This window comes from Plasmodium gonderi (genome assembly GCF_002157705.1).
Source record: "Plasmodium gonderi DNA, contig: Chr14, whole genome shotgun sequence".
NCBI classification, from domain to species: domain Eukaryota; phylum Apicomplexa; class Aconoidasida; order Haemosporida; family Plasmodiidae; genus Plasmodium; species Plasmodium gonderi.
In genome coordinates this window covers 427,793-442,595 of record NW_021628939.1, presented here as the reverse complement: position 1 = coordinate 442,595, position 14,803 = coordinate 427,793, and the positions used below count along the sequence as shown (strand labels likewise).

The following is a 14,803-nucleotide window of genomic DNA, read 5'->3' as shown; positions in this document are numbered from 1 at the left end:
TTTAACCTTGTTTTTCACCTATGGGATGAAAAAAAAAAAAAAAAAAAAACTCAAATAAAAAAAGCAAAGAAAAACAAAGTAAAAGAATACAAAACAAAACAAAGTTACATTTTCATCTTATTTTTATTTCATTCAATCTACTATATATATATATATAAATGTTTTAATTATGCAAGTAAGAACATGTATGAGTTAAAATACTTTGATAGTACTTTACATTTTGCAAAATCAGCAGTGTATCATACTTTAAATTTTAACACTTAGCTCTATTTTTTTATTTAACACATCAATTCCATTTTTAAGAAAATGATGAGGACCGAATTCTGGCCTGACTACGGTACTTTTATGCACAAAGCAAACATGCACCTACATAAGAATATCTAGATATGTAGAAAGATACAAAGTTTGAGAATACACCAGATGTTATTTTGATTGAGAATGTACATATGTGTAATAGATACACATACAATGTGTTCAAATTTTTATCAATAAGTTAATGCTTTTATACGGATATCTCAATATGAGCATTTGTGCAGGGTGCTACTATTTTAATGCATTTGGAAGCGAGTGTATACTGCTACAAAAACATGTACATACATATATATATATATATATATATATATATGTTTGAAATTTTACTTGTATCCTCTGCTTAGATTATAAAACAGTGGGGAAACTGATACTCGAAGATGACACTGAATTCGTTGGATACAGTGTGGGGTATGAAGGATCCAAGGAAGAAGAGAAAAACTTATCAAAAAGGGAACTGATAAAAGGAGAAAATAATTGGAACGAAGTATTGGAAAAGAAAAGTTACTTGAAAGAGGATCTTTTATTTAAGAATAGCATAACGGAAAATGAAGATTATATTGTAACAGGAGAAGTTATATTCAATACAGCTATGGTTGGATACCCGGAAGCATTAACAGATCCAAGTTATTTTGGACAGATTCTTGTGCTAACATTTCCATCTATTGGAAATTATGGAGTAGAAAAAGTACATTATGATGAATTTGGATTAGTTAAAAATTTTGAAAGTAATAGAATTCAAATTCAAGGGTTAATAATATGTGAATATACAAAAAATTCTTATCATTATAATTCTTGTATGACGTTAAGTGAATGGTTGAAAATTTATAAAATACCATGTATAGGTGGAATAGATACAAGAGCGTTAACAAAAATATTAAGAGAAAAAGGAAGTATGTTAGGGAAAATAGTAATATATAAAAATACAAAGAATATAAATAATTTATATAAAGAAATAAATTTATTTGACCCAGGTCATATTGACACTATTAAATATGTTTGTAATCACTTTATACGTGTAATAAAATTGGATAAAATAAGTTATAATAATAACAATAAAAGTAGAGAAGATTTAAAAGGGTTAAATGAGGCAAATGATTATTCACAAGAACAAGAAAATGATAACGGTATTGTAAAGATTAATAGTTACAATTACCAATGTACATCTTCTTCTGAAAAAATAGATTTTAATAAAAATTCAAATGAGCATACATTGTTAAGGGATAAAATGAACCTATTAACATCTTCAGATGAGAATATTATGTATTGTAGTAGTTACCTCAATTACAATACTAATGGGGAAAAGAAGGATGTTTTTTACAACTTACGTGCTATATGTGAATATGAGAAGTACTTAATCGATTTGGAGGAAAATACCTCGTTTCATGATGGTAATGTGGATGAGTATGGTTATTACGATATTGAAAAGAGTCTACGGAAGTTTCAGTTTACAGTGGATAGTAGAAGTAAGTGTAATGGTCAGAAGAACAACGTTCATAGCAACAGCACTAGTGACAATGCATCGATGGGAGTGATGGAGAAATTCAATCTCAATAACGACTACTCTACGTATACAAGGAAAAAACTAAAAAATGCGGAATTTCTAAATTTTGTAAATAAGAGAAAATCTGATATGGAGAAAATCATCGTTATTGTAGATTGTGGTATTAAAAATAGCATAATAAAAACCTTAATGAAGCATGGAAAAGATTTGCCATTAACCTATGTCATTGTGCCTTATTACTACGATTACAACAGTATAGATTATGATGCAGTTTTACTCTCCAATGGTCCAGGGGATCCCAAAAAATGTGATCTTTTAATTGAAACCTTGAAGAAAAGCTTACAAAAAAATAAGTTAATATTTGGAATTTGTTTAGGTAATCAATTACTTGGAATTTCACTAGGATGTGAAACATATAAAATGAAATATGGAAATAGAGGTGTAAATCAACCTGTTATCCAATTGGTAGACAACAAATGTTTTATAACATCACAGAATCATGGATATTGTTTAAAGAAGAAAAGTATATTGAGAAGGAAGGAATTAGCTATTAGTTACATCAATGCAAATGATAAATCTATAGAAGGTATTACACACAGAAATGGAAGGTTCTACAGTGTTCAGTTTCATCCTGAAGGGAATAATGGACCAGAAGATACTTCATTTCTTTTTAAAAATTTTCTCATAGACACGTTTAATAAGAAAAGAGAATTTAGAGAACATATTGGTCATAACATAATTTGTATAAAAAAAAAAGTACTTCTTTTGGGTAGTGGTGGATTATGTATCGGGCAAGCTGGAGAGTTTGACTATTCTGGCACGCAAGCTATTAAAAGTTTGAAGGAGTGTGGTATTTATGTTATATTAGTTAATCCTAATATTGCCACAGTACAAACGTCTAAAGGATTAGCAGATAAGGTATATTTTTTACCTGTTAATTGTGAATTTGTGGAAAAAATTATAAAAAAGGAAAAACCTGATTTTATTTTGTGCACCTTTGGTGGTCAGACCGCTTTAAACTGTGCGCTAATGTTAGAACAGAAAAAGATTTTAAAAAAAAATAATTGCTTAGCATTGGGAACATCGTTAGAATCTATTTTAATAACAGAAAATAGAAGTATGTTTGCTGCAAAGCTGAGAGAAATTAATGAAGTTATAGCACCTTATGGAAGTGCAAGAAATTTAGAACAAGCAATCGAAGTTGCCAATAAGATTGGATATCCCATCTTAGTACGTACGACATTTTCGTTAGGAGGTTTAAACAGTAGTTTTATAAATAATGAAGATGAGTTAACTCAAAAGTGTAAGGAAATATTTTTACAAACAGATAATGAAATATTTATTGATAAATCATTAAAAGGATGGAAAGAGATAGAATATGAATTGTTAAGAGATAATAAAAATAATTGTATAGCTATTTGTAATATGGAAAATATAGATCCTTTAGGTATCCATACAGGAGATAGTATAGTGGTTGCTCCTTCTCAAACATTGACTAATTATGAATATTATAAGTTTAGAGAAATAGCTCTTAAGGTTATTACCCATTTAAACATTATTGGGGAATGTAATATTCAGTTCGGTATTAACCCCAAAACTGGAGAATATTGCATTATTGAAGTGAATGCAAGACTTAGTAGAAGCTCAGCACTTGCATCAAAGGCCACTGGATATCCCTTAGCATACATATCTGCGAAAATAGCATTAGGTTACGATTTGATTAGTTTAAAAAATAGCATAACGAAAAAGACAACTGCTTGTTTCGAACCATCTCTTGATTATATTACAACAAAAATACCAAGATGGGATTTAAATAAATTTGAATTTGCTTCTAAAACAATGAACAGTAGTATGAAGAGTGTAGGAGAAGTTATGTCCATAGGTAGGACTTTTGAAGAATCCATACAGAAATCGTTAAGATGTATAGATGATAATTACCTAGGATTTAGTAATACATATTGTATAGATTGGGATGAAGGGAAAATTATAGATGAGTTAAAGAATCCATCTCCTAAAAGGATAGATGCAATTCATCAAGCTTTTTATTTAAACATACCAATGGAAAAAATTCATGAATTAACACATATAGATTATTGGTTTTTGCATAAATTTTATAACATTTTTAATTTACAAAATAAATTAAAAACCTTATCACTAGATCAGTTATCTTTTTATGATCTCAAATATTTTAAAAAACATGGATTTAGTGACAAGCAAATTGCACACTATTTATCTTATAATAACCCTAAAGTAACAGAAGCTATTGTTATGAAGTATAGAGAAAGCTTAGGTTTGCATCCTCATATAAAAGTTATTGATACCTTATCAGCTGAATTTCCAGCGTTAACAAATTATTTATATTTGACTTATCAAGGTATAGAACATGACGTATGTCCATTGAATATGAAAAGGAAGAAAAACATGGAAGCAGAAATTAGTGACACAAAGCTGAATAGGAAAAAAAACAGCATGTACCCCAACATTTCTATTGAGATGAAAAAAAAGAAAAAAGGAGAAAAGAAGGAGGAATCATATCATCATAAGAATACGTACATTGAGTTGTGCAGGAACAATATAGACATAACTGTTATAAATGAGGATAAGGTTAGTGGAAATGCAAATAAGAATAACATGATGATGTTATCATCACCAGTAGAAAATTTCAAGAAGTATACCTTTGTTACAGAAGAAGCACAAGGGATCTCGTCAAATCAGGTGTTTAACAAAGAAGGGAAAGAAGAAAAGAGCATAGGATCAGACGAAACAAATATATTCAGCGTGAATAATTCATCAAATAATATTTCTCTCCAGAATGAGCTTAATATAGTATCTGGTTTTGACATAAATAACACTTCAAAAAATGTGATTAGTAAAAGGGAGACGTACCAATATGAAAAGAATGCTGATACAGAGGAAGGAGAACACATAGATGTGCAGATGGTAAATAAATACAAGTGTGAAGAAGTGAAAAACATCATTTCAGATAAAGGTAATAATAACCATTTAAAAGAATCTAGTGCATATGTAACAACATGCAATGTTGTTGGATGTAACAGAAAATCCGGAAGCAGAGAATTATTAATGAATAACAAAATGGATGATATTTCGAACAGAAGTTCACATTCTACAAATGATCAATTATATTTAGAAAATTTTAATACATCAGATGAAGAAATGGTAAAAAAGAATGGAGGAGATATGTATTATTTATCAAAAAAAAAGAAAAATTATTCAGAAATTAATAGTGCAGGAAATATGTACTATGTAGTAGATTCAGTATATAATAATGAATATAAAATGAGTAAAATGAAAGAATTAATTAATAGCGAAAATACAGATAACAATGAAAGTTTCCTATGTTATGAACAACGCGGGTATGTTGCCAAATCAGAACAAATTGGAAGAATGTCCCATGTAGGAGGAGAAGGTTTGAGTGGGATTGGAGGTAGTACTATTCCCATTCATCCATACATTTATGATGATAGTAATAATGATAAAGCCAATGAGAGAAAAAATGGAGAAACAAATGATGACTTATTCAAGCCACATCATGAAGCAGAAAAAGGAAAAAGTAAATACAGAAGTAGTAGTAGTAGTAGTAATAAAAAACGAGATATAAAAATGAATAGTAATGGTATAAATAATGATGATAAAAATAGTGATTGTTTCTCTGAATTATCTTACCTACGTAATTGTGTCAAATCAAGTGATGCAGAAAATGATGATATTGATGATGCAGATTATAACTGTGAGGATGACATGTATACATGCAGTAGTAGTAGTAGTAGTAGTAGTAGTAGTAGTACATCATCTAATAACTTATTTCATGATTCTGAAGAATCGTATAATAATTTTTCTTCAAAGGAATCAGACGTGACTTCTATATATTCAGAAAATGAAAATATATTTAATGAAAAATTTAATGATATTGGATTTAAGATAATTCATGATAGGAATGAAAAGGAAAAGGAAAAAAAAAAATGTTTTATTGTGCTAGGTTGTGGTTGTTACAGAATTGGAAGTTCAGTTGAATTTGATTGGAGTGCAATACATTGTGTTAAAACGATTAGAAAATTAAACCATAAAGCAATTTTAATAAATTGTAATCCAGAAACGGTTAGCACAGATTATGATGAAAGTGATAGATTATATTTCGATGAAATTACTACAGAAGTTATAAAATTTATTTACAATTTTGAAAAAAGTCATGGTGTTATAATAGCATTTGGTGGTCAAACATCTAACAATTTAGTATTCAGTTTGTACAAAAATAATGTAAACATTTTAGGAACTAGTGCCAAAAGTGTAGATTGTTGTGAAAATAGAAACAAATTTTCGAATCTATGTGATTCCCTAAAAATTGATCAACCAAAATGGAACAAATTTACAAGATTATCAAAAGCTATGCAATTTGCAAATGAAGTAAAGTTCCCAGTTTTGGTAAGGCCATCTTATGTACTTTCAGGTGCTGCTATGAGAGTTGTAAATTGTTTTGAGGAATTAAAAAATTTTTTAATGAAAGCAGCAATAGTTAGTAAGGACAGTCCAGTTGTTATATCGAAATTTATTGAAAATGCAAAAGAAATAGAAATTGATTGTGTAAGTAAAAATGGGAAAATTATTAATTATGCCATATCGGAACACGTTGAAAATGCTGGTGTCCATTCTGGAGATGCAACACTTATATTACCAGCACAAAACATTTATGTAGAAACACACAGAAAAATAAAAAAAATTTCAGAAAAATTATCGAAATCCTTGAATATATCTGGACCTTTTAACATTCAATTTATTTGCCACCAGAATGAAATAAAAATAATTGAATGTAATTTAAGAGCTTCTAGGACGTTTCCATTTATTTCAAAAGCTTTAAATCTAAACTTCATAGACTTAGCCACCAGAATATTAATGGGATATGATGTAAAGCCAATTAATATATCTCTCATAGATTTAGAATACACTGCTGTGAAATCACCTATTTTTTCGTTTAATCGATTACACGGATCTGATTGTATATTAGGAGTAGAAATGAAATCAACAGGAGAAGTAGCTTGTTTTGGCCTAAATAAATATGAAGCATTATTAAAATCTTTAATAGCTACTGGTGTGAAGTTGCCAAAAAAATCTATATTGATAAGTATTAAAAATTTGAATAATAAATTGGCTTTTGAAGAACCATTTCAATTGTTATTTTTAATGGGATTTACAATTTATGCAACTGAAGGAACATATGATTTTTATTCGAAATTTTTAGAATCCTTTAATGTATCAAAGACCTCAAAATTCCATCAGAAGCTCATCCGAGTACATAATAGAAGTTCAGAAAACTTACTCCCAAATATAACAGATTTAATTATGAATCACAAAGTTGAAATGGTTATTAATATAACGGATACACTGAAAACCAAGGTTAGTTCTAACGGATATAAAATAAGACGTCTCGCTTCAGATTTCCAGATTCCTCTAATAACCAATATGAAATTGTCTTCATTGTTTATAGATTCCCTATACAGAAAGTTCTCTAGAAGCAAGGAGAAAAAGCCTTTTTACACAATTAAGAGTTATGATGAATACATAAGTTTGGTGTAAAAATTTAAATTGGCATATATTGTTGTTCCTCACCTTTAGATAACCCCCCACCCTTTGCATAATGTTTTTTTAATCTTTTTTGCATTCCTTTGTTGTGCGCACGTGTACATAAATTTGTATTATTACACGTATGAACCAATAAAAGCAGCATTCAATTTGTTCCCTTTTAATTTACATATATATAGGGTTCAATAATTGAAAAGAAAAAAAAAAAAAAAAAAAAAAAAAAAAAAAAAAATTACAAATGTTTTCTCCTATACCTCGGAGAACAACAAATGCGGGTGAAAAATCCACGCAAGTGTATAATAATATCGCCTTTTTCATTGTTCAAATTTTGTTTTGAACATTCAACAAACATTTCAGCTTTTAAGCACCTAATCCGTGTGATAATGCCCCCTTTTAATATTTCTGTCTAGGTGCCATTTTTTGCCAGCATGTGCTTGTGTACGCTTGTGCGTGTATTAGATAAGCATAACGGATTGGGACATGTTAAATTTTAATTTCGTGTGTAAATTGTGTATTCGCCTACGGGGCATGCCACACGCATGTACACACATATATGCAAATATATATATATATATATATATATATATATATATATATATATATGTGCATGTTTATTTTTTCCTATTGCTCCTTTGAGCATTATTATAACATGGAGAAAATGAATAAGATGAAAAAGGACCGTATTTCGAAACAAGGAATTTTAAATTATGCTTGAACCTTAAGATATTTCAAATATGTTAAAGCGATAAAAGGGCATCGCACCTTTTTTTAGTTATTACTTACACAATTACATGTGTATGAAGACAGTTAAAAAGTTCAATAAAAAATTGATAGTAAAAAAAAAAAAAAAAAAAGTGAGATAATGCTGAAAAAATTGCTTTTGTATGATTTTTTAGTTGACTGAAATTGCTTAAAGCTGTCTAAGAATTCGTTCCTTTTTACTTCATTTTTTCTGAATCCATTTTATATCACTTGTTATACATTTTGCTTCATTTCATCTATTTTATTTCACCTCATATAAAATACTTTTGTTACTCAAGGGCTTGTAGCAGTATGTCAAAGTCATCATGTTTGTTAATTTCATTTGTATCAACTTGTGTCTTGCCTGAAATACAAGTGTTGTCTGCTTTGGTACTATTTTTAACCTCTTTGGAATTTTCCTTTTTATTATTTTCTTCTTGAATAGCTATTTGTCCTTTTAATTCATCGTGTATGTCAAGAAATAATGAATCATCTAACGAATTTAAAATATCACGAACAAAAATTGTATTTCTCTTTTCACTTTCACAATGTTCTATGGCACCATCAGTTATGTATAAAATGAACATAGACAAACATCGTCCTAAAGTAGTAACTGCTTCTTTTCTTATCTTGTAATTTTTCAGGTTTGTGTTGTTATGTATTATTTTTAAAATAATGCTATTGGGTAAACCAAAAATTGTTTCTTTTATCATATTTATATTCTCTATTTTTTCTTTCTCTTCCATGTTTTCGTGGACGTTTCAAAAATTGGTAAAACGCGTTATTGTAGGGCTAGAGACGGGCCGTATGATGAAATATAACAAATGTAAGTGTGCTTAAGAGGTATGTGAAATGTGGTGTAAAATAAATTGTAATAAAGCAAGTATATGTATGCAGCATAATAAGTATTCCATGTCACTATTTTTCTTTTATTATCCTAACAAGTGGAAATATAAGTCACATAAATGAGCGTGCACAAGTTAGAGTGAAAAAAAAAAAAAAAAAAAAAAAAAAAGACAATTCCATTCAACTTAATTCAAGCAAGGAAATGAATGAATCTCCATTTATGTCTTCACCTCCATTCAATTACAGTTCACATGAAAATGATATAGTGTAATTAAATGAGATGTCACATTTCTATTAAATTTTTCTTGAAAAGAAATATTCATTTAAAAAGTTTTTTTTTTCTTTAAATATGTGCACTTTTGATTCTAACAGTTGAATTGAAGGAATTACAAAAAAAAAAAAAAAAAAAAAAAAAAGGTCAGCAGTTTTCATATACTTCACATTTTTGATTTTGAGAAATACTGGGATGCAAAAATAAATGAATGTATTGAAATGCAAAAAAGGGTTATAACCTTAAGGTGGAAAGGGGAGATGAATAATATTTCACCAGGTAAAAGTGAGTATCCATACATTAGGAACATTTTTTAAGTTCTATTTCATGACGTTTGTAGTGCATTTTATAAAATCGTATTTTTTTTTTTTTTTGCTTTTTTTTTTTTTTTTTTTTTTCCTTGCCGTTTCTTCCCCTGCTCTGTTACACATTACTGTTATTGCGCATTGACTAAAAATTATGTAGACTCGTAAGTTGAATGCCTTTTTTTGTTACGAGGTTGTTATTTATTTATTTTTATTGATTTTTTCTTGCGTTTTGCTTTGCTTCTAAAAAAAAAAAATGAAGGGCGCAAAAGGTTTGTTTGTAGTTGTGTTTGCGTAGGTGCACATATACATGTAATCTATGTGTATACATACACCCATTCATACATACCATAAATATCGTCAAGTTAAATGAACTTAAAACATAATTACAAAAGGTATACTGGAAAAGGAGACAAATAGAAATATGCAAGTTCACCCCAAGAGTGGGTGCATGTTATCATGGCCAATTTGTGTATGTGTGTGTGAATATGTTCAAATAGGTGATGAAAAAAAACTCGTGAATGGAACATTAAAACAAAACTGTTTGCATATTTCTGGGAAGTGGGAAACGAGGACAAATTTATAAGATTAAAAATTACAAAAAAAAAAAAAAAAAAAAAAAAAAAATGACAAGAAAATGGAACAAAAATAAAATAAAAGAAATGCAGCAGAATAAATAGGAGCAATAGGAGCATAATTAAATAACATACAACAAAACAAAAGGAACATAATGAGGAGCCAAGTGGACGAAAAAAAATTAAAAAAAAAATTTATACAATGTGTAAAAATAGCCTTAAATTTTTAAAAAGTATTCCAAATTGGGTTGAAATATTTAAAAAAAAAAAAAAAAAATTATTAATAGCCATCACTACCATAATATGTTTATGAAAGTTCTACTTTCACGTCTCTTCTCCATAGACGGTGCTACTTAAAAATAGGGTTACGCATGTTAAGGAGGGATTGTTCATATGTCTTGATATCTAGGTTTTTGCAATAGGGTTTCTGGTGAAAATTTCCAAAGGGAAAGTCGCTTTTGTCATATCCCAACTCGTGAATTTCGTCAATGTCTATTTCCACACAGTTTTTATCACGACAGCACTTTTTACTTACATCACACTTCTTTTTAATTTTATTCATACAATTCAAAGACAAGGGTGATTTGTCTTCTTTTAATTCATAAAATGTGATGAAATTTTTGCACGTAATTTTCTCATATATTTTAACAATAAGATGCTTTAATATAATGAACATCATACGAATACAATTAAATGTATCATTTATCGTGAAAATTATATTTTGGAAAGCATAAAATAGCATGAGCAAATGTATATGTATATTATTATAAACATAATGAAAACAAAAAAAATTAAAACTATGTTCATATATATCTCTATTAACATATATATTATAATATATAGATAAAATGTATACACCCATAACCAAAACGTAATGGGCAAATATGTAGCAAAATATTTTATATAAAATGCCATACATTGTTAATATAACACTAAACTTGTTATTATCTTTTATAAATATTCTTAATATAAATAATGAAAATACAATTATCGATATTACAAGTAATTCACCAAAGAAGGAATAAATTGCATATTTATATATTTTATTCATTTCAAGATAAATATAATTCATTATGTATTCATCATCGATTAAATTTACTATATCTATTTCTTTAATTAGGTTATTCATTTCTTCATATCCATTTACTTTTTTTTTTATTCCTTTCATTTCGGTATTTATAATATCCACTTTTTTATCAGCATTTATAACACCCATGCCGTTTTCATCTCCCCCAAGAACAGTCAAATTGTGTTCATTTTCAATCTCCTTTACCTGTTTGCTACCTCTAAAAAGAATGTCTAAATAACTTTTCTTTTTTTCATTATTTTTCAACACTTCACTTTCAGTAGTAAGCGAAATGAGATGTGCATCTTCTTTATCTGCATAGGGATCGTGCTTTTTGGATGACTCTAACCTATTTCTAATAATTTCTTTTAAATTATCATATTCTATGGAATGTCTATTTTCTGAAACTGTTCCGTTTTCGTTATGGGTATGCGGGAAATGGGTTATTAGATAAATCCCAATCATTATATTAAAAAATAAAGACATTAATCTCAAATAAAGAGCGAACTTTTCTTTGTGACGTTTATCATTTTTATATATCATTTCAGATGTATAATAATAAGCATCATTATAGTACGACATTTGTCTTGACAATTGTTTTTCATCTTTAAAAATATTTTCTTGCTCGTTTGTATTATCCATTGATAGCATGAAATATTTGGAAATATTATTAATATTCGTTTTTATAGGATGGCTCATATGAGTCATTTTAGCATTATTCCTTGCGTTCTTTCTTTTTTTTTTCTCTTTCCTTTTCCATTCCTTTACTCTATAGTTTTCATCCGTCATCGAGTTCACATTATTTGAGGAGGAAGATATACCCTTTTTTCTGTGTCCCTTAGATTTCTTTTTTTTACTCGGCACGCTTCCTTGTATTATTACATCTTCTTCGTTTTCACTGTGTTGGACGTTTGCGTCGTTCTCCGCCTCTCCATCCTCCTCCTTATCACCTTCATCATCTTCATCTTCTTCTTGCTTCTCATAATCAGATTCATCCTCCGTGTGATCCTCCTCATCTGTTTCTTCATCTTCTTCCACTTCTCCCTCTTCTTTTTCACTTCTCCCCCCGTAATACCTGTATACCTTTTCGCTGTACTCACTGAAACTGACCTTTTTTTCGCATTTTTCATTTTCCAAATCTTGACTTTCTAATAACTCATACCTGCTGTCATTTTCATCATAATTCATATCTTCTTTAAATACATAACTGCTAATAAATGAATATATGGTCAATAAATGACTGTCATTTTTGTCATCCTGTTCTTCTCTATTATTTTTTGTAGACTCATCTTTTGCACTCCTAAATGTATTGCTTCTACTATAACTATTCCTTGTATCCATTTCTTTTTCTGCATTTGTGATGGGTTTTACCACGTTGTCTATAAGGTGTGTATGTGTATGCGTGTGTGTGTGTGAGTTATTTTACTCAGCTATGTGTGTATGATGTTTATACATATATATGCAAAAAATAAACTTGTGGTTGAAGATGTCTAAAACATATGCACTCTTTATACATGTGCATTAAGCGCACACTTCCCTCTTCAGCCTTCTTCCACCCCCAAAAAAATTTGTCTTAATATTTTAAGTTTTTGTTAATAATTATTATCAGTTTTAACATGGCTATTCTACTTAAAAATTTAAGTAACTCAAAATAAAAAAAGTAAAAAAATTATGGGGAAGATATAAGGAATAGTTAAAAATAGTTAAAAACAGCTAAAAATAGGAAAAAATAGAGGGGAAAAAAAAAAAAAAAATAAAATAAAATAACAGAAAAAACGAGCGAAATTTGCCTCGATGAAATGATGCACAAAAATATATTTGAACATTTCAGTCTTTTTCCTTTTTTATTTTTTCATTTATAATTCTTTTGTTTCCCTATTTTTTCCTTTTTCTAATTTACCTTTATAAAAAATTTTGAACGTCGTTAAAACGACTATAAAATTGCGAATGAATTTTCTACACTGATATGTGATTTTAATTTTACGGGAAAATTAGCCCGTGGACAGGGGATTTCAAAATGTGCGCGTTTACAAAATTTTGACAAGAGGGAAAATAGAAAAAAATTGAATTCATACAATTAGTTAATGGGAAAAAAAAGAAAAATATATATCTATTAAAGAATTAAATAAATAAAAAAATGGAGAGAATATAGGAACAAAAGTGATTTTTTTATATAAGTAAAAAAAAAAAAAAAAAAAATTATGAAAAGTTGTGTAAAAGGGAAATTAAAGGTGTTATTAACGAACGTTGACGTGATAATATGTTCGTTTGAATTATTTCCACATGCTCCTCTATTCCATAGTTAAAATGCTGTAAATCAAGGAATGTATAAGAGAATTTGATACATAACCTGAGGAAATGCCGTTAACCTAGATTTATTCATTTGTGTGAAAGTGCGTACAGACAGGGGGGTGTATATGATGTTATATACACAAGAGTGTGTATACAATGGTGTTTATACAATGGTGTTTATGTAATGGTGTTTATACAATGGTGTTTATGTAATGGTGTTTATGTAATGGTGCTTATGTAATGGTGTTTATACAATGCTGTTTATGTAATGGTGTTTATACAATGCTGTTTATGTAATGATCTGTATAAAATGGTGTTTATACAATGGTATTTATACTATGGTATTTATACAATGGTGTTTATGTAATGATGCGTATAAAATGGTGTTTATAGAACGGTGTATATAAAATGGTCTATAAAGTGGTGTGTATTTCCTGTAAGGCTACATCATTGCGATGTTTTGTTTAAGGTAAAGTATACATTATGTGAATAAAATAATAGCACGAAAATGTGCATAGTGTCTAATTGTTAAAAAGTTGGAAATTTATACATTTAGCACCATTAGTGCTGCCTCACAACTGCCCCATTGAAGAGATGAAGTGATATATGTGATAGCTACAAAAATGAGTAAGATTAGAAATAAAAAGTGTTTCATAAAGGTGTGTGCAGTGCCTATCGATTGGGATAAGGGGGAGGGAACTGAAATGAAGAATAGCTAAACAATCTGTACATTTATAAATGGGTGAAAATCAGCACTACATTATTATCTTAAAAGGTGGAGGGAAACATGTGCATGCGGATTATTTTAAAGCATGCATAATGATTAGAAAATAAAAATGAGCTCCTTTTGGAAAACATATTTGTTAAGCGATATGACAACGGCAAAGCATACTTACAAGTACGCAGATATGTACATGTATATATATATGTGATGTGGGAATAATCACAGGCGTATCCATAAACATAACATATGGCAAAAACATGTGTTAAGGATGTTATTTAGTTTTATGCTTCAGAAAATGTCATTTCCAGTAAATTATAATTGGGAAAAAAAAAAAAAAATTCATCTTTATTTTAAAACATATTACTCGAAATGAGATGCAAAAAAAATAAACTACAAAATAAATATGATGACATGACAATTTTGTTCAAATCAAAGGTATTAATTTTTTGGTGCTTATAGTGTGTGTGCAAAACTGTCTGCATTGATTTACTCACAATAAATGGTAAATATTTTAAAAAAGACGCAATTTGATTGGAATAATAATAAAAAAAAAAAAAAAAAAAAAAAAAAAAAAA

General features: G+C 28.6%; 3 protein-coding genes across 3 annotated transcripts; 1 reads left to right on the top strand and 2 right to left on the bottom strand.

The window, feature by feature from the left end:
- Positions 1-309: 309 nt before the first annotated feature.
- PGO_140840 (carbamoyl phosphate synthetase) lies at positions 310-7,402 on the top strand (the record flags this gene model as incomplete). The annotated part of the gene is made up of 2 exons (XM_028690078.1): positions 310-337; positions 657-7,402. The coding sequence occupies 2 exons, from the start codon at positions 310-312 to the stop codon at positions 7,400-7,402; spliced, it is 6,774 nt and encodes a 2,257-aa protein (XP_028545879.1).
- Positions 7,403-8,439: 1,037 nt separating this feature from the next.
- Positions 8,440-8,895, bottom strand: PGO_140830 (transcription factor; the record flags this gene model as incomplete). Its single annotated transcript, XM_028690077.1, has 1 exon — positions 8,440-8,895. The coding sequence occupies one exon, from the start codon at positions 8,893-8,895 to the stop codon at positions 8,440-8,442; it is 456 nt and encodes a 151-aa protein (XP_028545878.1).
- Positions 8,896-10,495: 1,600 nt separating this feature from the next.
- On the bottom strand, positions 10,496-12,553 carry PGO_140820 (hypothetical protein, conserved; the record flags this gene model as incomplete). The annotated part of the gene is made up of 1 exon (XM_028690076.1): positions 10,496-12,553. One exon carries the CDS (start codon positions 12,551-12,553, stop codon positions 10,496-10,498), a length of 2,058 nt encoding a protein of 685 aa, XP_028545877.1.
- Positions 12,554-14,803: the final 2,250 nt, after the last annotated feature.